Source organism: Cyprinodon tularosa, unplaced genomic scaffold (genome assembly GCF_016077235.1).
Source record: "Cyprinodon tularosa strain WSP-4 unplaced genomic scaffold, ASM1607723v1 ctg473, whole genome shotgun sequence".
Classification (NCBI taxonomy): Eukaryota; Metazoa; Chordata; class Actinopteri; order Cyprinodontiformes; family Cyprinodontidae; genus Cyprinodon; species Cyprinodon tularosa.
This window is the reverse complement of record NW_024039200.1, coordinates 425,599-450,517: the sequence shown is the minus strand read 5'-3', so window position 1 is coordinate 450,517 and position 24,919 is coordinate 425,599. Positions and strand designations below refer to the sequence as shown.

The window sequence follows — 24,919 nt, the reverse complement described above, 5'->3', positions numbered from 1 at the left end:
TGGGGTACCATGCAAGACTTGACAAAAACTAATGAGAGCGAAGATGGGGACAGCTACTAAGAAGAAGGCAGCAGGGAAATTTACCAGAAATGAGAACAGGAGGGAGGGGAGGTGCTGTGGAAAGATTGGCTGTTCCAGTGCATGCAGAGAGAGCAAGACGAAAGGAGGATTTTTGCAAAAGCGGACAGGATGCTGTTTCGGGATGTGACAGGGAGGGAGAGTATTGTGTGTATGTGACAGTTTATACATCATCAGAGGTAGGATTTAGAAATAGGATACATTTTCTGCTCTGTTGGGATGTTGTTCTGACCTTTGGAAGGTTCTTTCCCAGAAACTCATTGATTTTCCTGAGATAATCTGAAATGTAACATATTTTAGGCATGTAGGAGGAAATTAGTGCTCTAGCAGTATATACGTAGCTGTGTTTGACTCCAAGATAGCAATATGGATCCCCAGCAGCCTGTTTTTAGCCTAATGAAGCGGTTCTGTCCTTGTCTCAGCCTGCTGCCGCTGCCAGTAGGTATCCTCTGTCTTTATTTCTAAAAATTATCAGCAAAATGACTCCTTCTTCATCTTTCATCTGGCAGAATTTTACATCAACAGTTCTTAAACAATGCATTGGATGTCAGTATATACAGTGCTGCTCTGCGGTATACACCCATTAGCATAATTGTCAGAGTATTTTTGGTCTTTAAACAATTGTTTGAATGTATCTTTTTTTCTGTGTTAAACAGCCATGCAAGAAACTGGTTATGGTTATTTTTAAAATTAGACATTACTAATATTATAATCATTTTTTGATATACCAATGTTTTTCTTTAACTTCAAAAGGGGAAAAAAAATCATAAATGTCCTATCAATGTGTGGTTTATTGTTGTTGATTCATTTGAACCTTAACCATGCCTGTTTGTAGCCATTGAAATTGCTATAATATTGCCTGTAAACTTGGAGGTCCTCTGTTCAGACATGCAAGAGCTCATTTAGTTTACTTTAGGACTCTTACAGTGACATATCTTTATCTCCTTGGTCAATCCGTTTTAGTTTGGGGTCCTTTTTTTGGACTCCCCTCTTGTTTCAAAGCTTGCATCAAATTTGCACAATAAATTAGTAGCACCTTCAACAACACAGACCCTCACTATGATGTTACCACTACCATGCTTAACAGTGAGTACTGAATTCTGAAACCTCAAAGCCTTACATTGACTTTTCTAATCATATTTCTTGTCATTATTTACAAATAGCAACATAATTTTCTCATTGGACTGTAAAAAACTACCACTGAAGATAATCAGATCTTCAGGTGGGCAACTGCAAATTTTAGTCATATGCGAATCAGCTCTAGAACTATGGGGTACAGTCTTTCGTTTTAATAATTTTGACCCATATCCTTTCATTTTAGGTGGTAGGTTTGGTCAGGTGAGTGAAATCTGTACTAAATCAGGTATTCTAATAGGACAATGATCCACACATGATAATTGCTTTTAAATGGAGACAGTAGACCAACTTTAAACTTTTGACATTTATGCAATTTAATGAGTGTATGTAAACATCCAACTGTTATTGTATAAAGCATAATATTAGTTTTTATTAGGGCAGTACTGACATAGAGGGTGGTTAATTCTTTTTTTTTTTATTTCACCCCCTTAAGAGTCAGGACTGGAGCAAGAGCGATGAAAGGCTGCTGCAGGCTGTGGAGCAGAATGAACCTGACAAAGTCGCTGCCCTCATTGTCAAAAAAGGTCTTTGTCCAACCAAACTGGATGCAGAGGGCAAGTCAGCGTAAGTTTGACACTTGATGTTTGCCTCATAGAAATGGGGAAAGTTTCCAGACTTATTGGTATCTATTTACTTAAACCTAACCTATTATAGCATTCTTTTCATATAATCTGTACTGTAGATAGTTAAAGCAAAATGTTATTCTTCTGGGTGAGAAAAAATAAATAAATAAAAGAAAACAAAACCAAAAACATAATTATCTGAGCACAAATCATCTTCTAAAAAGAAAACCCAATACATTTTTGCTTTCAAGCTGCTAAGGACACACATTATCTCTAGGAATATAAACTTGGACATGAAGTTTCTTGTTTATCAGTAGTTATTTCACTGTAAACAGTAGCTTCAAAAGTTCAACAATTAAAATAAATGTAAACATTCTTTTTTAATCCCAGATGGAATTTACATAAAAGTGTAAAACATTTCCCCATTTTTTGTTGTATGAAAACTTTAACGTATATTGTTTTTTTTTATTGGTATTGTATGTGGTAGAACAACAAGATATACTGCAGAAAACAATACATGGTTTACAAATGTTTTAATAACTTCTAAAAAAATTTTTTAACTTTTCTCTGATACCCCAAAACAGAATCCATTGCTAACAGCTGACTTCAGATGTCCCCTAATTAGCATTTAAAGTTTGCATGTGTGCAATTTAACAGATAAAAACTGTAGAAAAAAAAGCTCAAGGTATATAAAACACATTTATATGAACTGTAAATCTTATATACAGTATTTCATCTGCGATTTAAACACTTAAAACACCTATTGTTTTCCCAGGAGTCATAAAGAGACCTTTAATTTTTGTCATACATTTTAATCTTTCAATTTAAATATATAATTTCACATATAATGGAAAGACTAAAATATGTCCTTATTTTAAAATTAAAGCTGTTAGGTCCAAAATAATAATGATTAAGAAAAATGGAAGATACATAAATGTTAACAATATTTTTGCATGGATATTCTTTTGTTTGCACTTTCTGCCAGGTTCCACCTTTGTGCATCTAGAGGCAGACTAGATTGCCTGGAGGTAATCATATCCCATGGAGCAGACGTCAGTGTCACTGATGGAGCAGGTATGATATTTTGTTATTGGAAGCGGTTTATATGATATTATAAGCTATAAACTATAAATAAACAACCCCAATCCCCAATATAGCAATGTACTTATTTAGTATATTTATATAATATATTTATTTATTATATTTATTTTGCTTTCTGTTTATGACCGACTGACTCCAGGTTTCAGCGCACTTCACCTTGCTGCCAAAAACAGCCAGCCTGAGTGTTTAAAGAGACTGTTGCAGGTAAGCTCAGCAATGCCATAACCACTGTACAAATTCTCCAAACCATGCCAGAAGTATATGGAAAATGGATAACTTCTGTGCTGTGTGCCACATTAGGAGAGACTGGCAGTAGATTGCACTGACAGTATTGGCAGGACCCCACTGCATCATGCAGGTATCAACAACTTTATCTGCATAAATCAGATTCCTCTTAGAGCCTCTGATATTGACATGTCACATCTTAGTGTAAGGAGACTTTAATAGCAGTTATTAAAATCATATGATGTCTTGTTGTTTAGGTAAAAGCTATTTTTTATTTCTTAGCTATTTTTATGTTTGTTGTTTTGGTTTTTAATTGGATCCCAAAGCAATCAGTGGCTGCTTGTCGTCCACCGAGACACTGTGGGATTTTAAAGCAAATCTGGATGTCCAGGACAGTGTAAGCTTGATGACTGTTGCTACATTTTTTTGTTTGGTTTCTTGGTTTATGACTCCTTCCATTTTGTATCTTAAGGATTTAATCCTCCAGCTTCTGATTAATTGTTGTCTTTTTTTAGGACGGGGCCACGGCACTGATCCTAGCGGCCCAGATGAGCAGAGTGGAGCTGTGTGTCTTTCTATTGGGTCGAGGTGCCAATGCAAACATACAAGACAACCAGGGGAGGTACTCAGCTATTGTCCACATTTTTTACACTTTTGTTGCGGTATTGATAAGTGAAATCCCACTTTACATTTATTCTATAAGCATTTAGAAGCTAGATGAACTAGTTGAGTGTATATTATGCACTCAACTAATGCTTTTGATGTTTCTCAAAAAGAAGTCAATAACTTGAAAAAAGTCCCCTAAAAAATAAACACAAGGATAACCCATCCCACTGTGAGAAGAAACTCCAAGCAGATGTTCTATAAAGTGATCCTTAGTTATCAATTTTAAGTTTAAAATGATTGTTAGTCAAATTTATATGCCAGATTTTTTTATATTTGCACAGCAAAAACAATGATCCTAAATGGATAACACTGAAACTATTGTTGGGGCAGTTTCTTATGATCATGATGATGTCTAATTTAGGCAAGTTAGATATTTGGAAACCCCTGTCCTAACTGGTGTATATATCTATAATGTTTTATGTTTTGTACCTTTTCATTCAGTTTGTCTCTCATTGTTGTGTATTGTAACTGTTTCTGGGAGGAAAGGTCTGCATTGATGCTGGCCTGTGAAAGCGACAGTGTTGAGACTGTAGCGGCTCTGCTGAGAGGTGGCGCAAGTACTCAGCTGGTTGACCAACTCGGGCACAAAGCAGTTGACTTTGCCACAACTACGGGCAACCAAGGCATTGTTCGTATGTTGCAGGATGGAGTACCTCCAGGTACAGTACAAGGCCCTTGGGCCTTTTGTGTTGGCTATTTTGGAAGTTTGCTTCTACTGGAAAGCCTCTTCTTTCACACAAAGCCTCTAGATTAAGCCATTAATTAATATGACATACTCCATTCCCAGAGAGCAGATGCAATAGATAAAGTAGCTGGAAAACCGAATGTTTGCAGAGTGGACTAAAATAATGGTATGGGGAAATAGTTTTGCTCAGTGAGACATGCTTACATATAAAAACAGATGTATGGTTTGTAAAACAAGATGATGCAGAATATCTGATATGTAAATCAAGCCAAAGCTCCAAATTCAGTTATCAAAATTTTGTTTCAGTATTAGAGATTTGCTGTTAGATTCATGAATGAAACCTGTGGAAAAGAAACTTTACCATTTGAATGTGTTTAAATGCTTTTAGCTCATTATCTTTTTTCCCCGTTGCTCACATAGCTTCTGAGGGCACAGGCGAGGAGGTAACATTACATAGTTGAATGTTGATTCATTGCTTCCATCTATGAGATTATGACTCATCTTGGCTCATCATATTGTGCATGGCTTCCAATATGAGGTCATTTTTTTAGTGTGCTGCTTCTATTCTCTTAGCTGTCTCTCTTCTTTGTTGCTGACCTCTTCTTTCATCTTGGTTTTCTTCCTTTTTTGTGTTTTGTTTCAAGTTAAGCTTGACCCCTGTATGTCAGTGATCCCCCTCTCACCCCCACACACAGCCCATTCAAATCCCCTCAGGCGCTTCATCAGTGCAAGGGGGGACCACCCCCCGAAAACGGAAAGCTCCTCCACCGCCTCGCTCTGCTCTTCAGGTACTGTAGAAATCATTTCAGCAGGAAGCAAACATCTTTTGTGTTTTATCAAATGCTCAACTTTAGGCTATATGTATCATATTAGCATGCCATCCACTATTATGGGACCTTAGTAGAGATCTTTAGATGGTCTTTAAATTAACTGCTCTTTTATACAGTTAAAAAATCTATTCTTTAAAATAATCAAATCATGTGTACCTTAATTATTGGCTTCCCTGGTGGTAGTATGCACTGTTTTGCTGATAGAACAGCCCTTAGTCTTCTCCATTTCACAACATTTTTCATATTTGACTATTCATCATGACACAATCTCTCTAGATAACCCACAGTCCAAATACTCTTTAGCTTTACCAATGTGTGTACAGGATTTAGGTCTGTGACTTAAACCACCGCAACAAATAGCTGATTTTGTGCTTGGTAAACCATTTCTCTGTAGATTTGGTATTATATTTTGGATTATAATTCTGTTGAGTTACCAACGATGATCAATTTTCTGTTGTCTAGCATAGACCAGCAGGTTTTCACATGAATACCCTGGTATTTTAGACAGCCAATGAAGCCATGGCATTGAAGCCATGGCAACAAGCCAACAAGGTCCTTATGACCTTTGTAAGAGAAACAATCTCACAGCATCACAGAGTCTCCACCATGCTTAACAATGGGCATGGTGCTTTCCCGACAGATTAGTCTTTCTTGTAATAAGCACAGATTTGCAGCTAGAATCCCAGCAGCAGTTCACAACTCCATGTGTTAAAATTGAGAATGTTAGGAACAAAAATTATTTTTTGCTGATGATATGCTTCCCAAACAACCAATCTGGTTACAGGTACAGTAGCTTTCAATAGTTATCTATAGAGTTTATGAACCCAAGATCAGAGGTGTCAAAGGTATTCATGTTTATTACACAAGTATAAGTATAAATATTATGATTTAAAAACGATTTTATAGAAGTTGAGTATCAATTTAAGCCTTCTACTCAAGTAAAAGTGTAAAAGTACCAAATTTTAAAGTATAAAACTAAAAGTAATGCATGAAAAATGTTAAAGATAGCTGCTTTACTGCACTACACTATTAACGAAAAAAAAAGATATATTCTGGATGAAAATTTAAAAAATTTGCATTATCTTGAAAAACTTTTTTTTTGTGAGTCGAGCAACAAGTTGGTGCAGTACCGAGTCCAAACAAAAGGAAATTAATTGTCCAGATGAAACAAATTACTTTGGTGCCACATTTTGATTTTTTAAATACTAACAGGCCATAATGAAAATTTGCTTAAATGAAACAAAACTAACATGTCTTTCTTTTTAAATGTAAGAAGAAAGTAGAGATAATTGCAAAAAATAAATGTAAGGGGTAAAAGTAAAATGTTTTCTAAAAATAATTACTTAAGTATGGTAACAAAGTATTTGTACTTTGTTACTTGACACCTCTGCCCAAGATGTCGCTGATCTTACCCAGACAGCTTTGAAGACTTTCAATTACAATTTCCATCAGCCTCCTCACAGTGGCTGGTGGGAAAGATAAATACAGGGCTGACTTTAGATGTCAACAAATTAAGGTGAACAGCAACACTCTTGATGTCATTGTCTAAATTATGAAGATAATTACACCTTTGCCTCACTTGGAATGGTTGTCAGTTTGCCATTCCTGTTTTGAATAGTTTTTAAAGTCACTGGGCTCTTTGTAAAATCAGTTTTATACCTTTTAATAATAGGAAGCCATTAAATACAATAAAAGTATACAATTACTAAACCTCTTCAGTTGCGTTTATTTTATAAGGGCTGTTAGGTGTCTAAATAACTGAAACAAAGGGAGTTTATTTAAAAAATGAAAATCCTTCCATATACAGATTTTTTCTTTTGCAGCGAAAAATCTCACATTTTCTGTGTGAGATTGCACTACTGGAGAAGAGGATAGTTTCGTGTTGTTTAGTTCTGATTTATTAGTTTATTACACATGGACATTTGCAAGAAAAACATTAATAAATTAGATGCTTCGCAGCAAATTTAGCTTTAGCTGGTTTCTGTCTTTAGTCACAAATATGGAGAGCCCTGTATATAACAAGCTTAACATTGAAATTACAGTAAATTAAAATATATATATATATCAATCCATAAAACAATGAGCAGTTTCCTGTGGTAGAGAACATTGTTATCTTTGACAATTGATTGGTAGTATAATTTTTTCTGTTTTATTTGTATTCTAATTTAAAAGATCCAGGACCTCTCACCTGGACCTGCCAAATCTCCAAGTCCAGCCCCCCGTACCAAGTCACCTGAGCCACAGAAATCCCAATCTCCATCTCCCCAGCCTCCTGAAACTCAGCAATCTTCTCAGGTAAAACATTCCGGTTTTTCATGTTTTTCTTAATTCTGACTGCTTTTTCATTACACTGCATAACATATATATTTTTACTTGATTTCTGTGGTTTTCTGCCTCGATTAGGCAGAGGATGAGGAGGTTTTTGAGGAGATCCGACGGCTGCGGCTTGAAAGAGGCCGGCTGCTTCAGAAGATTAAGGCCCTGGAGCAGCAGCAGCAAAGTGCCCTATCTGCCTTAGAAGAGGTACAGATTTTTAGAAAAAAAATATTTGTTTCTTCTTCCTTTTCAAAACAGTCAATGCTAACATTAACTTCAATAATAAAGGAATAGCTCTGATTACCAGTTACCCATGTGTGTGCAATAGCTGTCCCAACTAAAGCAGCATCTGAAGGAGGCAGAGGCTGAAAGGGATAAACTGCTAGAGGAGCTGAAGGGGGCCCATGGGACTGGCACCAGTGACTCAGAGGATTTAGATGAAATGCTGGACTTCCCTGGTATACAGTCCATAGAACATTCTTCTTCTAGAGCTGGAACACAGAGAGACTTCCCAGCATGCCTCCTTGCATCAGCCCTGCCAGGTGGTTCAGCAATGTTCTTTTGTGGTGGTCTCTCCACAGAGAAGCTGCTTTCAAAACGCTCCAGAGCATCCCCTGCCCAAGATGAAGCCTCTTCACAAACGGAGACAGACGCCACTGGCCCTTCTCCTGCTCCTCCAGACCCACGATCAGTTGCTGAATTGCAGAAACAAATAGAGGATCTAATTTCACAGAACTCTGAGCTTGTACTTAAAGTGCAGGTAAGCCACAAAAGCAAATTATAAGAAGCTGATAATGCATTAATTCTGACACAGAAAGCACAAACATAATTATCCTCAGGTTAACCTAACTAAGATCTTCAAAGAAGCGAATCAAATACAACAGTTGGTATAGAATGATCACCTGAGTGATTAGCTGAATGTTCCTGACTCATCATGTGATGACCACTACGTCACTAGTCATGAGGTGCACTCTCTTGGACTAGTTAACAGAGGGAGTACACAGATTTAAATATAACAAATCTGCATCAGATGGAATGCAGATGGAATTTCTGTCAGCTTAGATCTTGATTTGTCTGGTTGCAGTAGATTTACCTGAGTTACTTTGTATTTAGGTAATATTTGTTGTGCATTTGCGACTGCTAATGTGACCCTTAGTGATCAAGTTGCGGATTAGCCTTGCTGTATCACAAAAGACCCATCAGATGTCAGGGGTAAGGCAACATTCAAGAATAGAGTCTTTAATGATTGTTAGAAAAATAAGAAACAAAAATCTCTTCTAGAGACTGTTATGTGCTTCGGGCACATTATGATTTTTGTCCATTTCTTTTCTTTGTTTCTTATAAACTTTAGTTGAAGGATCTTTTGTCAATATATTTTGGGATTCTTTTAGCAAGTTAATTATGTTAATTTGTGGTGCTGTCGTCCGCCTATAAATAGGCTGGCCTTCAGCACGTTAGCGCGTTCCTTGCGCGTTCCTTTTCCTACCTCGTTTGGACGCCACTTCCCACCTGCTTCATTTGCTCCATCGTGCGCGGTGCGCACTTGTCTTGTCGCTGCGGCCTGCAGCGGACGTTCCAGCCTGCCATGTGGTATTTTTGTTACCTTTTTCTTACTTTTTTCTTGAGGTTTTTGGCCTGGCGGGACCGGTAGTCCTGTTTTCGATTTTTCTTTCGCTTAGGTTATTTTTTGCCTTTAGTCCGGTACCAGTAGGGGCTTCGACGGCCCTGTATAGGGTTGGCCCCCTGCTGTACCGTTTTATTCTGTTTGATCGGCCTGCCAGGTCCAACTTTCTGTTGTTACTTTGGGTTTCTTTTTTTTCTTTTTTTGGGGCACGGGATTTGAGGGCCGTTAACTATTTTTCTCTTCGCAGAACATCTGAAGAAGCCGAACCAAGAACAACTAAAACGGAGAGAATTTATTAATAAAATATCTTTTTTTGAACCCTCATTTTTGTCTCGTGTCCTCAAATATGTTGTGTCCTTGGTGGGCGTAACATATTTTTGGGGGCTTGTTTAAACAAAGTGTGCCTTTTGGAGACAGGTCGGGTCCTACGGTTGGTTCTTGTTTGTTGGCGGTTGTGCTGGGTTTGTGTGTATTTTTGCGCAGCTGACGCGCGTTGCGCTGATTAGTTAGAGCATTCGGTTCTGGTGGTGCTGTAGCTTCATTTGTGCAGAGGTGTTCCTGATTTGGTGTGGCTTGATTCCAGGGGTAGACATGGAGTTTGACCTGGATGAGTTTGTTCGAGGGCCCACATTGGACACTTTGCAGAAATGCACAAAGGATCTGTTGCTGAACGTGCGCCCGCTCTGCATAACTCTATCAGTTGTGTTTCCAGTGAACGAGATGACGCAGGTGTCGGGGCAGCTGCAGATGCACGGGAAGCCGAGCATTTTGAGGTTATTGTGGATTGGACGATTTGGCTCTGGTGTTTTTTGTGGCTTTGTATGTGTGCTTGACAGTTTGTGTGGCTAGATTCCAGGGGTGGACATGGAGTCTGACCTGGATGAGTTTGCTCGAGAGCCTACATTGGATGGAGTGTTCCTGTTTAGTGTGGCTAGATTCCAGGGGTGGACATGGAGTCTGACCTGGATGAGTGCTCGAGGAGCCACATTAGATGTCTTTAGTGAGTGCACGAAGGATATTTTTCCTGCTGCAGTTTTAGCACAGAGTCTTGATGAATCGCCGAATAAAACCTCACTTGCAGCTGATCCGTGTCGTTTAGAGGAACTTCAGATCGAATTAGGACAGCTGGCTTTGATGGAAAAGGAGCTGTTTTTGGAAGAACGCAGACTGGAGTTGGTGGATCGGCTGTGTTTGTGCGCTTGGTGGCATTGAGAGCGCATTAGATCATGTCTTGGATGTGAAAGCTATGTGACGCGTTTTTATTGTAGGAAGAGGGGACAACGTAGTGGCTGACGCACTCTCCTGACTCTAGTCCCGCTTTCCTTTTAACGTGTTTTTATTATGTGAAGATAAGACAATGTAGTGGCCGACGCACACTCACGACTGTAGTCCCGCTTTCCTTTTTTTTTTCTCTGAATGGGTTTTTTTTTTACTTCAGACCCCATTCAGAGTCTTTGGGTGGGGGTGTTATGTGCTTCGGGCACATTATGATTTTTGTCCATTTCTTTTCTTTGTTTCTTATAAACTTTAGTTGAAGGATCTTTTGTCAATATATTTTGGGATTCTTTTAGCAAGTTAATTATGTTAATTTGTGGTGCTGTCGTCCGCCTATAAATAGGCTGGCCTTCAGCACGTTAGCGCGTTCCTTGCGCGTTCCTTTTCCTACCTCGTTTGGACGCCACTTCCCACCTGCTTCATTTGCTCCATCGTGCGCGGTGCGCACTTGTCTTGTCGCTGCGGCCTGCAGCGGACGTTCCAGCCTGCCATGTGGTATTTTTGTTACCTTTTTCTTACTTTTTTCTTGAGGTTTTTGGCCTGGCGGGACCGGTAGTCCTGTTTTCGATTTTGTCTTTCGCTTAGGTTATTTTTTGCCTTTAGTCCGGTACCAGTAGGGGCTTCGACGGCCCTGTATAGGGTTGGCCCCCTGCTGTACCGTTTTATTCTGTTTGATCGGCCTGCCAGGTCCAACTTTCTGTTGTTACTTTGGGTTTCTTTTTTTTCTTTTTTTGGGGCACGGGATTTGAGGGGCCGTTAACTATTTTTCTCTTCGCAGAACATCTGAAGAAGCCGAACCAAGAACAACTAAAACGGAGAGAATTTATTAATAAAATATCTTTTTTTGAACCCTCATTTTTGTCTCGTGTCCTCAAATATGTTGTGTCCTTGGTGGGCGTAACAAGACTGATAAGCAAACATAAGCAAACAGCAGACATGGGTGGGTTGCTGAAGGTGGGTTGCCGAAGTATCTGTGGTTAGATCATAGGTTGTTAGACTGTTTTTTCAGAATGGATCCATTTTTAGAGACTAAGTTAAAGGACAGATCCGTTATGCATAAATTCTCTGTAACCTATTTCTGAACACTGATGCAGATATAAGTTGGGGTGTTTGTGTATATTTGAGTCTTTCCTTAAAATTTTAAATTAAAGGCATTCAAAGGCCAAATAAGCCAAGTTTATTTGTATAGTATATTTCAGTGGCTGAAAATTCAAGTGCAGGAAATAAATAATAAAAGTACATTGCAGTGGCATAGATACAATACAATTATTTAGAGAGAATAAAAGTTTATACTTCTTAAGATAAGATAACTGAGATGATTACGTTGATAGCACAGTGTAATGAATAAAGACTTGGAAATGACAATTCAGCCAATACACAAGAAGCAATTTTAGAGTTTTATTTAAGCAACATGTTCTGAGGGGCTGGAAACTGACTGGCACATGGTTAAGCCACTGGAAGAGTCAGAAATATATATAGTGCTCCTCCCAGGTGCAGTAACACCAGTAACCTGAGCTGCTGCAGGTGTAGCCACTCAGACCTAATTACAGGAGCTTGGCTGAGTAGCTCCAACAGCAGAGCAAACACAACACACATCCACAGGCTTTGACTTTTCAGTATCCCTCCCCCAAGGTCTGGAGCCTGATGGACCTCTAGATTTATCAGGGTGCAATCTGTGGAACTCACTGATGACTTATCAACAATGAAGCAACCAGGTATCAAAGATCTCTCCTGAGGTCCATAACCCTCCCAGTCCACCAGGTGCTGTGTGCCATGATCTCTCAGTCTGGAAGCCATTTGTGTGACAAACAGTATGACCCCAATCCCCAACAAGGAGCGGGGTGCTAAGAAGAGTGCCTAGGGCAGGCTATAATGGCTTGATTCATGACACTGCAGACATGGGATGAATCCTCATGGTGCAAGTAAGCTGCAGGTGAACAGCAAGAGAGTTGATTACTTTGGCAATGGCGAATGGATGCATGAAGAAGGGAGCCTGCTTTCTGCAATTTACATGGAGGGGCAAGTCTTTAGTGAACAACTAAACACTCTGGCCAAGCTAGTAAGCAGGATCCTGTTCATATCTCAGAGCTGAGGCAAGTTTAGATGGGTCCTTGGTCTTTATTTCCTTTTTGCATAAAGAATACTGGTGGTTGGTCAAAACAGATAAGACATAAGGGCTTAGAGTTGATGGAATTTATGACCCAATGGAGATTGTGTGACCACTTGACAGGTTCTTGACCACACAGAGTACGTATCTATGTCTCGACTTCTTTGTTCATTCTCTCTTTATGACATTCAGACTGGAGATGAAAACCCATTTGGATGGCTTTCGGAAATAGGGCAGTACGCCACTGGAAGAGCTAGAAATAGATACTGCTGACTGAAAGTGCTAAAAACAACATCACCCTTAAATCGTCAATGGAAAACAAATGTATTAATCAATCGAGGCCTGGATCTGGAGTCACACACAAAGTTAAAGTGGAAAAACACACCACTTGATAATCCAACTTTGATGTAAGTTCCTTTAAACTGGTCAACATAAGGCTCAGTATTGTGTGTCGCCTCCACAAGTCTGTATGACCTTGCTACAATTCCTGGGCATGAGGTGGCAGATGGTCTCCTGAGGGATATCCTCCCAGATCTGTACTAAAGCATCAGCAAACTCCTTGACCGTCTGTGGTGCAATGTGTAGTTGGTGGATGGATAACTCTATAATGTCCCAGAGGTGCTCAATGTGATTCAGATCTGAGGAATGGGAGGTGCAAGTCCATAGCTTCAAGGCCTTTATCTTGCAGGAACTGCTGACACACTCCAGCCACGTGAGGTGTAATATTATCCTGCATTAGGAGGAACCCAGGGTAAACCATACCAGCATATGGTCTCAAAAGGGGTCTGAAGATCTCATCTTGGTACCTAATTTCAGTCATGCTCCCTCTTGGTGAGCACATGGAGGGCTGTGGGCCCTCAGGGTGCTAGCGGTGAATTTGCCAATCCTGGTGTTCTCTGGCAAATGCCAAGTGTTCTACAAGGTCTGTGGATGTTGGGCCCTCATACCATCTCCATGGAGTCGGTTTCTAACCGTTTCTGCAGAGACATGCACATTTGTGGCATGCAGGGCTCTAACAGTGCTCCTCCTTTTCCTCCTTGCACAAAGGCAGAGGTAGCAGTCCTGTAGCTGGGTTGTTGCCCTCCAACAGCCTCCATGTCCCTGGTTTACTGGTATGTCTCCTGGTACTACCTCCAGCCTCTGGACACTAACCTGAAAGAAACAGCAAACCTTCTTGCCAAAGTTCACGTTGATGTGCCATCCTGGATGAGCTGCACTACCTGAGCCACTTGTGTGGGTTGTAGAGTCTATCTCATGCTACCATGAGTGAAAGTACCACCAACATTCAAAAGTGACCAAAACATCAGACAGAAAGCATGGGTACAAACAAGTGGTCTCTGGTCCCCACCTGCAGATTCACTCCTTTATTCAATGTGTCTTGCTAATTGCCAAAGATTTTCACCTGTTTTCTATTCCATATGCACAACCACATGTAAAATTGAATGTCATTCAGTATTGCATCCTAAGCGGGCAGTCTGATTTAGAGCTTTGGTTTGATTTAAGTTATATTTTTATTTTGTTTATGTGTTCCCTTAATTTTTTTTTGTAGTGTATATTGCTCCTCCCAGGTGCACTATGAAATTGTGGCTGTTGAAGGTGTAACATATTACAGCTTATTACAGGAGCTTGGCTGAAGCTATGATTTCATTCACACAGCAACGAAGCAAACACAACAAACTGCCAAAATTAATAAGCTTTTAATCTTGATTTAAAGCAACTGAGGGTTTAAGTACTTTTCAGTTTCATGGGAGTTACTTCCAGATGATTAGAGCATAAGTACTGAAAACTGCTTCTCCAAGTTTATCTCTGCTTTCAGGTATACAGAGTTGATTAGAACCAAAAGACCTGAGAAATGTGGGTGGTCGATACACTAACAGCAGATCTGTAACATATTTTGCTGATAAATCATTCAAACCAGTGACTGTGCCAGAAGGGTGGAGGTCTTGTTCCAGCTGATGAAATAAAATGGAGTGATCAACAGTATCTAATGCTGCACTAAGGTCCAATAATACAGGCACTGTGGTTCACAATAGATTTAAACACAAATGTATGGTTGCCTTTTTAATTCATTATTTAATAAATACACAACTTAAAGCCAGACAGTTACAATTAAATTCTTGTCATTATAGTTATTACATTTAAGCTTTTAATATTACCTTCATAATAATTTATTAATACTTTTCCAACATTATTTAACACCTGAGCAAACAAGAGTCCAATGCTGAAAGTCCCTCACATCATACATTTAGAACACACAAAGCAAATATTTTTTTTTTTTCTTTTAATATAACATGTAAATCACACTGTTCTATGATAGTTTTATGTTGATTACAGATGCTGGAGATGTTTGAGAAAGATGATACCGACATGCAGACCATCAGTCCAGACTCAGTCCCTATAACTCAGTATGAGATTTTAAGGAAGGAGTTTGAAGCCCTTCAGGAGCGGTTTTCTCAAGCACAGATGTCATTGGAAGCCTGCAGTGTTTCTGACGAGCAGTGAGATGCTTTTATTTTCTTACATACCACAAGCAGTTAGTTTCCACACTTTACTCAGCTGGTAATCCTTAATTCTCAAGTATGATATTGAGATAGATTTACTGGATTCACTGATAAATTTAAAAGTAAAAATATTGCAAGGTTAGAAACAGGCTTTTAATCTATTTTTGTGTGACTTAACATGTGTTTATGTTGCTTTCTTTTCAAGTTTAAGTTGTCATGTCTTGTAGAAGCAGCTCCCAGAATGGAAGTGAAGATCCAGAAAGCACAGCAGCTCTAAAAGAAAAGCTTTGTGGGTTGGAAGAGCAGCTGGCCTCCTCCCAGTCTGAGCTGGAGGAGCTCAAGGAGCAAATGCGTCTTGGGGTGCTCTCTGTGGAGTGTGCTGAAGGAAACATTAGCACAGCAGACGCTCAGGCTGCAGGAGGTGCAAGCCAGGAATTGCAGCAGCTGAGGGCCAGGGTGACAGAGTTGGAAGAGAAACTTGCAGGGAGGCAGGGCGAGGCTCAGGGTCAGAGCAGCCAGGACAATGAGACAATCAAACAGCTGACAGAGAAAGTGAAGGAACTCCAAGCTGCTCTGACCAAGAAAGAGTCTGTGATAAAGGAAGAAGACAAAGGCAAAAGAGAAGAGACAGAGGCAGAAACAGTGAAGTCCCTTCGTGATAGAGTTATCGAACTGGAAGCAGTCCTGGCTGAGAGCAGGACATTGGGGAAAGAAGGAGCAACAGCCGGAGATGGGGATCGGGTCCGACGTCTTCAGGAGCGTTTGGCTGAACTGGAGGGAGAGCTGAGGAAGTGTGTCCCACGCTCAGAGCTGGAGGAGGTGCAGGTGACCCTTGGACTTCAGTGTGAACAGCTTGCCCGGGAGAGGGCAGACGTGGCTCGACGGCTCAATGATGCCCTTCTGGGGCTGGAGAGACTTAGACCTCAACATGGAGATGATGAGGAGCAGGAAGAGGAGGAGCATTCGGAGAGCTCAGAGCCCTCTTTCATTTCAGGTTTACTCCTTTTCTATGTTAGATATACTTGTGTTTACTGACAGCTTGATTTTGATTGTATTCCACCTTTGTCCAGATCGATCTAAGCAAACTTTAGCAGCAGTGAGGGAGGAATTGGAGGTGGCGAGGCAGGAAGCAGCCCAAGCTCTGGATTGTCTTTGTGCAGAGCGGGAGAGCAGGGCACAGGACGCCCTGCAGTTAAAAGACGCTGTGCCCCTTTCAAAGCATAAAGAGGCACTGTCTGTAGTGTCAGAGCAGCTTTCTCAAACTCTTCAGGAGCTTCAAGAGGAGAAAACTCTACGAGTTAATGCTGAGGAGCAGACTGCTAAGCTACAGGCAGAACTACAAGCCAAACAGGATGCCATTCCTAAAGAGGAGCACGAGAAGGTCAAGGTCAGTGGATAGAAGAAAGCAATGAAAACTCCTAAGCTATGAAATTTTTGCCCACACTGATCTTTAGAAAATGTCAGCTCTAACCTGTGTTTTCATGTTTGAAAGGAAGAGCTCCAGCGCACCCTGCAGGCCAGTGAAAAGAGTGCAGCAGCCGCACAAGAGGCTCTCAGTGAAAAGGAAATGGAGCTCAGAGAGCTGAAGTCCCAGAAAGCTGCAGAACACGGTCTGATATCCAAGGAAGACCACGAGGCCTTGCGACTTTCTCTGCAGGCAGAGATCAATGCCATCACGGCAGGCTTCAATGACCTCACCAGGAAACATGAGAAGACATGCACAGAGGTTTGTGCAGCATGTTATTGGGTCAGTCATCAGTCCTCTTCAGTGCCCTCTAAAGCCTAAGAAGATGGTATTGTTTCTGTGGCATACTAAGTTACATCGCCTTTTGAGGCTTCTGTTTAGCCTTTATATCATTCATGTATTGGTTTCTCCACATTACCTGCCATTGTCACTATGATGCCTCTGTATATCATTATGTTCTGAAGTAGAGTGGAATTTAGCAGCCTGAACTCTTTATCACACTAACCGTAGTTTTACTTCATCTTGGGCTTTGTTGTTCTAGTATAAATGGTTATTTGAGATAGAGTTCCTTATATGACTGAGTCTTAAACCCATACTGTAATTCCTGATGTCCTGTGAAGATGAAGGGCAGCAACATTTTTAATCAAGAATAGTAATCTGTTATGCCCTGTGACACACTGGCGACCTGTCCAGGGTGTACCCTGCCTCTTACCCATAGACTACCCGAGATAGAAACCGAGCAACTGCGACCCTGACAAGCCCTAAGCTAGAGAAAATGGATGGATGGATGGATGGATGGATGGATGGATGGATGGATGGATGGATGGATGGATGGATGGATGGATGGATGGATGGATAGTATTCTGTTAGAATGGCTTTGTTAAAGTTATACTTAAGTAGAGCTGAGAATCTGTGGTGTTATTCGATTAGGAAATGACAATTAATAGAAGTTTTTACACAACATATTTTAGAGCTTAAGTTATTTTTCAAAGGACATGAAAGAATTTCAGTATTTTATTGTGTATGTTTGGATACAAAAATATGCAAAAATCTTGTACTTAAAGGTTGTGCTACAAAATATCAAATCAGGGGTGCTTAATATGTGTACCTAGATGCATATGAATGCATGTACATAGATGCATGTAACACTGTAAAGCATGTATTCTTTCTCTTCCATTTAGCAATTGTGTCTTTCGCGTACAATCTCCAGAAAGTATATTTTCAGACTGTGGTCGTAATCTTAAAGAATATAACCAAAATCAAAAAACCACATTCATGTCTTTGGCTTGACAGCGTGAAACAATCCTTCATCTGTAATGTTTGGATTTGTGAACTTTTTCATGACATGTGGTCATCCTACTGTAGGTGTTCCAGGTGCAGAGGGAGGCGCTATTTCACAAGAGTGAGAGACAAGCAGCAGAGTCCCAGGTGATCACAGTACAGAAGCAGCTCTCTGAACTTCAAGCTCAGTCCAGACACATCCAAGAGCTCCACAAAGACATCCAAGAGTCCCAGGGTCTTGTCAAAGAGAAGGATCGTAAGGTAAGAGCCTACCGCTCCAGTTTTACCAACAATAATCACTATTGAGGTGGTGAGGTCTCAAACTTCCTCACAAACTTGTTTTGTTTCTTGGGTGGTTAGATAACAGAGCTTTCCAAAGAAGTGTTCAGACTCAAAGAGGCATTGGGAGCCCTTTCACCTCCTCTTGGTATATCATCATCCTCTTCATCCTCCTCTACTCAACATGGTAATCCAGGGCAGCAGGTGGCACTGCAGAACAGGATTGGCATTCTCACCCAACAGCTTCAGGTGAGTGAGGATGTGACAGATGTGGTCTTACATGAGGAGCTTAGGCACAGTGTTTGGCTTACAGTACGGCACTTCTTATATATGGCCAATAATTAGTTTATAGATATTTGTTAATTTATCTGTTTATAATCATTTAAATGTGTTGTTTTTTTAATCAATAAACATGTTATGCATGCTTAATATAATGTTTGTTTCAGTAGGTGTTTTTGCAGGACAACCTTTGTAAATGTATTCACTTACCTCCATAATGACCACGTTCCAATGTCAGCTCCATGGAAATAGAATCAACAACAACAACAAAAAAAGGAATGCTAAAAATCCTATCAAGGTATAAAATGTCAACAAATTAGATTTGAAGTGATACTGCACAGAGCGTGATCAGCAGATACTGAGGCACATAATGTGCAGATGCCATCAACTGTCTACACGGTCAGTAGCAAGAGACCTTCAAATTAATTCAAGAAAAGAGTGTGAATTGCTATATACAATGACTTGCATCCCCAGGACAAGGCAAAGAGGATGTATAGATGTAAACTAGACTCTAGAACTTTGACAAAGATATAGTCTTCCTGCTAACCTTCCAGCTTTCAATTGTACTGTTTGCGCGTCGGTTACCAGGTTCATCAAACATTTAACTTAGCTGTTGAGAAGTAAAGTTGAAACCTCTACTGTACATCAGGAATGCTCAAGTCCAGTCATCAAGAGCTATTTTCCTGCAACGTGTTGATAGACCACATTTTTAACACACCTGAATCAAATGAGTGGCTCGTTACCATGCCTCTGCTGAGCCAAAAATAGGGGATTGAGCCTTTAGATCCAGGTGTGTTAGTGAAGAAATGTATCTAAAAGTTACACAATTTAACTCTTGAGGACTAGACTTGAGTACCCATGCTCTATATTGCTTGAAGCCCCTCTGCTTCCTTAAACCTGGGCCAACACTCAACAGCTTGACCAGTTTACGCCCTTGTTTTGCTTCTTTTTTGATCTGCTTGAATTTGAGAAATGTAATGCTGAGAAGAAGCCATTTTTATCACAGAGCTACTAGCATCTGGCAGTACCTAAGCTCCAGCCCTTATGACGTCCAGCTACTATTCTTATAATTGCTTTCGTGTTGACATTGGCATTGTAACCAGCAGTAGATATAAAAATTTTTTTGGGACATATCAAAATGTATAAAACTATTATTTACATGTTATTGTTTTTCAGTAAAATGTTCAATTCCCGGCCTGGGGTCTTTCTGCATGGGCTTTGTATGTTCTCCCTCTGCATGTGTGGGTTTTTTCAAGGTACTCCTTCCACAGTAAAAACATTGGCAAATCTAAATTGTCCTTCGGTTTTAGTGTGTGGATGTGCACGGTTGCATGTCTCTGTGTGTCTCTGTGTTACCCTGCATCAGACTGGCGACATGTCCAGGGTTTACCCATCCTTTCGCCCATTGATTTAAAAAAATTGCAGCTATGACCTTTAATAAATCCCAGACATACGTAGGAATTGTTGTAAACAGTGGACTTTCTCTTCGACTATAAGGTGTTTGGATGGTGCACAACATGTTTCTTTTACATACAATCCAGACTCGTAGGGTCATTAAAATCTTTTGATGGCATAACATTTATAAAAAATATACATGCAAAGATACAATTTGGATTATGCTGCATAAACTGCTTTGGAGAGATTTGGTAGACACAAATAATAAACAAAACATCAGCCTTATCAGTATATTAATGATCAAAAACACTGTTCTATTTTGCAGGATTGGGAAAGAAAGCACAAACAGGTTGTGGCGGTGTACCGCTCCCATTTACTAGCAGCTGTACAGGTCAGTTGAGAACACACATGTGTACACACAAGATACAATAAAAGATGGCTCACTCTTATATTTTAAGTTGGACAGATCTAGTTTTCTTCTTTGATTTGAGTTATGGTTGCATCACATTTATTCTTTGTTGGATTGATAAATAATAATTCAATGTTTATATAGAAAACCCTAAGAACAAGGATTGTTGACTTACAATTTGAAAAAAAAAGCTTTTTAAAATAAAAGAAATAAAATGACAGGCTCAAGAGATCAGTTTATTGTTTTGATGTTTTGGTGTGTTACCATTTATGCTTAAAAGATTAGTAAACCACTCCCTGGTCTTCTCTCAAAATGACCTGAGTTGATTTAGTTTTTTAGTTTTTAACTGACATATATAATATGTCGATGTACCGCCATGGTTGAACAACAGTATCCTAAATAATACATTTAGAAATCAACAGGGTAGGGCACCTACATTTTCATAATTTAATGTTGCTCATAATATAGGCTATAACATACAGTAGAGGTTAAAAAAGCACAATATCTTCAGCTAAGAGTGAGATATTAGGTAACTGAATCAGAGATTTGTATACATTATAACGTTTCACTTGTTATGGGCATTGCCACTGTAATGAACAGGGTCGCATGGATGAAGAGGTGCAACGTCTCCTGCTTCAAATCCTGAAGATGACACAGCAGGAGCACTGAAGTCTCTGCACATCCCTACAACACATCCGCAGCGCTATTGCTTTAATCCATAGAATCAAGATAACAGAAACCTCAATCACAAAGCCAAACACAGCCAATCTGTGGTTGGACATTGCTGCATGTGTATAATATAAAACCTAAACAAGATTTAATGACTGCATGAAAAGCAAATGTCAAGGGAAGTAAAAGTGTTGCCTTTTTTTTATCTGTATGGTTTGTTGATAGAAGAAATGTAGATACAGAGTGGGTATTTTGATGATGATTGTGTGACAAGATTTTACACAAAGTTGTTATAATTAAAAAGGAAAACAATTGCTCTTCTTGTAATATGTTTTATTCAAAAATCATGTATTTTCTTAAGGCTCTAGAATATCAGCCAACAGCAGTCATGTATGTTAAAGCTACAGTGTGTAATAATTACAGGCATATAAATTCAGAAATTTAATATATTATACATAACTATGTTATTTATCATCACCTATGAGCTCAGCCTTTTAACCATAACATTTGCGTTGCCTTAGAATTCGTTATTTATAATTACATAGGAGCGGGTCTCGCAGCCATGGAGGCTGACATCTTTGCGCTACGGCAGCGCAGAGGCAACAAACTAGCGATTGCGAGATCTCCCATGACGCTCGAAAATAACTACGGCAAGTTGAGAGAGATGAACTGAGACGGTACTGAACAGTAGATGGCAGTATTATGCCTGAGAAGCGTTTAGTCTGCCTGAAACCAAAGAAGAAGAAGAAGCAGGTATACTGCGCCTCGGTAACAAGAAAGGTAAACAAGGCGGCAGGCGTGAGTGACTTTGCAAACTGTTTGGCACTGTGTGGCCAAACATCAGACGAATGGAGGATCATGCCTACTCTGTATCACAACGAAAAGCGGCGGACACCGAACCCCCGTCATCTAAGAAGCGGAAACACGACGAGAATAAACGCAAGAGTGACAAGAAACGACAAAAAACACGGATCAACATTGGCACGGCATTTACACGATGGAAGTCACTGATGGAGGAAAAAGGTTTTCAAAGTGACGCTCAAGTTGCCAGTTTTCTCTTGGACAGGTAATTAATCCTACACACACAATTGTCTAATATCACTGCAGTTTTTGGAGTACAGGATGCTCAGACCTGTCTAAAACAATAACATGCTGCGTGATGATGCTGTTACTCTCCAGTATACTTATTCAGCAACGGCCCTGACGTTTCACAGGTAATGATTCAGTAATTTTCTGTAAAATAATTTTCTGGATATATACCTCGGTTACTTCTCTCCGGCTCCTTTGGAGATCTTCAAGCCTTTCCTCCTCTGCTCTCACCCCGCTGGCTCCCCTCTCTCGCCTGGCCCCAGCTGCACGCTCACCCCGGCCTCTCTGCCCTCTTCCTTTCCCTCTTCCTTGCCTTGTAACCCCCGTGCCACAAACAAGACTTGGACTCTGTAAACGGGGAATATATATTCTTCCAGCGAACACAATCTCGCTGTTAAACTAATGACTACAATTACTTCGTCTGTTTATATCACCATGCAAAGCAGCTCACCAAAACGTCACAACGACGTAGAAAAAATAACGGGTATATTTATTATCTTAAGTCTACATGAAATCTATACCCTACACAGACTAATGAAATACTATCTGTAAAATTATCTATGTAAACAAACCTCATCACTTGAGAAGGTAGGTGATGCGGACGTCGTGGAAGACATTTTGTCCCGTAACGCTCGCCGTACTGTTGGGGGGGAGAAGCGGTGGGGGGGAGACGTTCATGTTGCTGCAGTCTGACCGCTAGATGTCGCTGAAAATTACACACTGTAGCTTTAACTCTGTAAAAGCTCCTTAAAGCTGACGAGAAGATGAAGCTTAATGCGGGGTAATTCTGGATGACAACCTGTCCTGCAAAAGGCCTCCAAATGTAGTAGAGATCTAACTTCCATCCAACAGCCCTAGTATAGTTCAGATCAAACCACATTCTTATGTAAGAATAACCCTGTCAAATGCTGTCAGACTTAAATCCCACTGAGGATCAGTGGCTTTAACAGCTAAAAACTGCTGCTCACAGGCAGCTTTCATTCAGTCCATCGGAGCTTACCCATTTTGCATAAAACTTGCCAAAATGTTTATATCTACGCAGGTATAAGTGGCAGAGAATATCTCTACAGTCCAACTGTAGTTAGAGCAAAGTGTGGTTGTTTTTAATATTCAGCAGGAAAGCTGAATACATTCATGTATATATGCTTAACAAGAGTTTTTTATTTTTAAATGTAAAAAAAAACAGAGACAATCATGTCACACTTTGTGCTCTTTCTTCACCCAAAATCAAATCACAACCAACTATTTTGGTTGGATATAAAAAAAAAAAAATCTTTTAAATTATAAGGATAAACTTACATAAAGAAATGAAAACAATCAAATAATAAATAAAAAAAAAACATTAAAAAAGGTACATTTTTTTTAAGTCAGGGATGTAGAATTTATCAGTAATCCCATTGTTAAGCTTTGCAAAATGGGATTTTATCTACATAAGGTCAGGGCATTCACATTGTGTTGCTGTGATTTTTGAAAGTATTTAGCCCATTGAACTTGTCAACTTTTTTGCCACTTTTTAGGCTTCAAATATAAAGATAGAAAATTTTACTTTTTTGTGAAGAATCAACAAGTGGGACACAATCATAAAATAGAACGAAATGCATTGGATATTGTAAACTTTTTGTACAAATAAAAAACTGAAAAATTTGGTATGCAAAATTATTCAGCCCCCTTGAGTTAATACTTTATAGCGCCACCGTTTGCTGCAACTACAGCTGCAAGTTGCTTGGGTTATGTCTCTATTACAGTAGTTCTTCACATAAAAAGACTGACTTTTTCCCATTCTTCCTTGCAAGACAGCTTGTATGGAGAGCGTTTGTGAAACACGTTTTGCAGTTCTTTCCGCAGATTCTCAATTAGATTCCGGTCTGGACTTTTAATTGGCCATTCTCACACCAGGGTATGTTTATTTGTGAACCATTCTATTGTAGATTTGTCTTTATGTTTCAAAATATTGGCTGGTTGAAAGATAAATCTCCATCCCAGTGTCAGGTGTCAGGTTTTCTTTCATAATAGTCCAGTATTTGGCTCCATCCATCTTCCCATCAAATTTAACCATCTTCTCTGTCCCTAAAGAAAAGAAGGCCCAAACCATGATTCTGCCACCACCATGTTTGACAGTTGGGTTGTTGTGCGTTCAGGGTTATGAGCTGTAGATCTCTGCAGTTTATCCAGAGTGATCATGGGCCTCTTGGCGGTATTTCTGATCAGTCTCCTTCCATTTCACTATTATCCCTTGTACAGTGCTCCTTGGGATGTTTAGGGCTTGGGAAACATTTTTGTATCCAAATCTGGGTATAAACTTGTGCACAACAGTATCTTCGACCTGTCTGGTGTTTTTCTTGTGCTTTACTATGCTCTCTGCACTTTAAACAGAACCCTGATACTATCACAGAGCAGGTGCATTTATACTTTAGCTGTATTCTATTTATCATCATCAGTCATTCAGAGAGCCAAACTGATCTTCTGCAGAGTTTGCTGTACTGAAGATAAAGAGTCCGATTAATTTTTAGAGCCCAATCTTTAGTTTGTTATTTGTTAAAAAAAAACCTATAAAAATATCCAATACATTTCATTCCACTTCTTTACAAAAATTAGTATTTTATATCTTCATGTTTGAAAACTGAAATGTGGCAAAAAGTCAAAAAGTTCAAGGGGGCTGAAATGCTTTCGCAAAGCACCGTAATGTTGGATTACCATTTCCTTTCTGAATTTGTCTATTTTTTTCTGGCATGCAAAGTGATTTTTATATCATGCTATTAAATATTACACAATGGCATTCAGTGTAAGATTAACCAGCAGTAGAGGTCTACTAACGTACATAAAGTCAGACATAGGCTCTGATCCTTATATTAACCCATTCTTTCACATCGGTACTAGCTGGAGAGTTTATCACTTAATTTGAGTCTAACTTGCTAAATCAGTCTCAGTTGTATAAAGCTAGGCCG

At 39.6% G+C, this 24,919-nt stretch overlaps 1 protein-coding gene across 1 annotated transcript; it reads left to right on the top strand.

The window, feature by feature from the left end:
• Positions 1-21,267, top strand: ankrd24 (ankyrin repeat domain 24). The gene is made up of 22 exons (XM_038301744.1): positions 1-516; positions 1,649-1,779; positions 2,764-2,852; positions 3,019-3,083; positions 3,180-3,237; positions 3,431-3,501; positions 3,620-3,726; positions 4,257-4,429; positions 4,876-4,898; positions 5,151-5,243; positions 7,458-7,580; positions 7,689-7,808; positions 7,930-8,059; positions 8,183-8,361; positions 14,942-15,105; positions 15,342-16,102; positions 16,179-16,495; positions 16,601-16,834; positions 17,939-18,115; positions 18,215-18,382; positions 20,133-20,198; positions 20,817-21,267. The coding sequence occupies exons 1-22, from the start codon at positions 445-447 to the stop codon at positions 20,883-20,885; spliced, it is 3,390 nt and encodes a 1,129-aa protein (XP_038157672.1). The 5' UTR covers positions 1-444; the 3' UTR covers positions 20,886-21,267.
• Positions 21,268-24,919: the final 3,652 nt, after the last annotated feature.

Excerpts from the sequence above, each read along its gene's own strand:
- ankrd24 (XM_038301744.1), top strand. The coding sequence starts at position 445 with ATGGATCCCCAGCAGCCTGTTTTTAGCCTAATGAAGCGGTTCTGTCCT. Across the intron at positions 16,835-17,938 it reads ATGAGAAGACATGCACAGAG|GTGTTCCAGGTGCAGAGGGA; the intron begins GTTTGTGCAGCA and ends ATCCTACTGTAG. Across the intron at positions 20,199-20,816 it reads ATTTACTAGCAGCTGTACAG|GGTCGCATGGATGAAGAGGT; the intron begins GTCAGTTGAGAA and ends TGTAATGAACAG.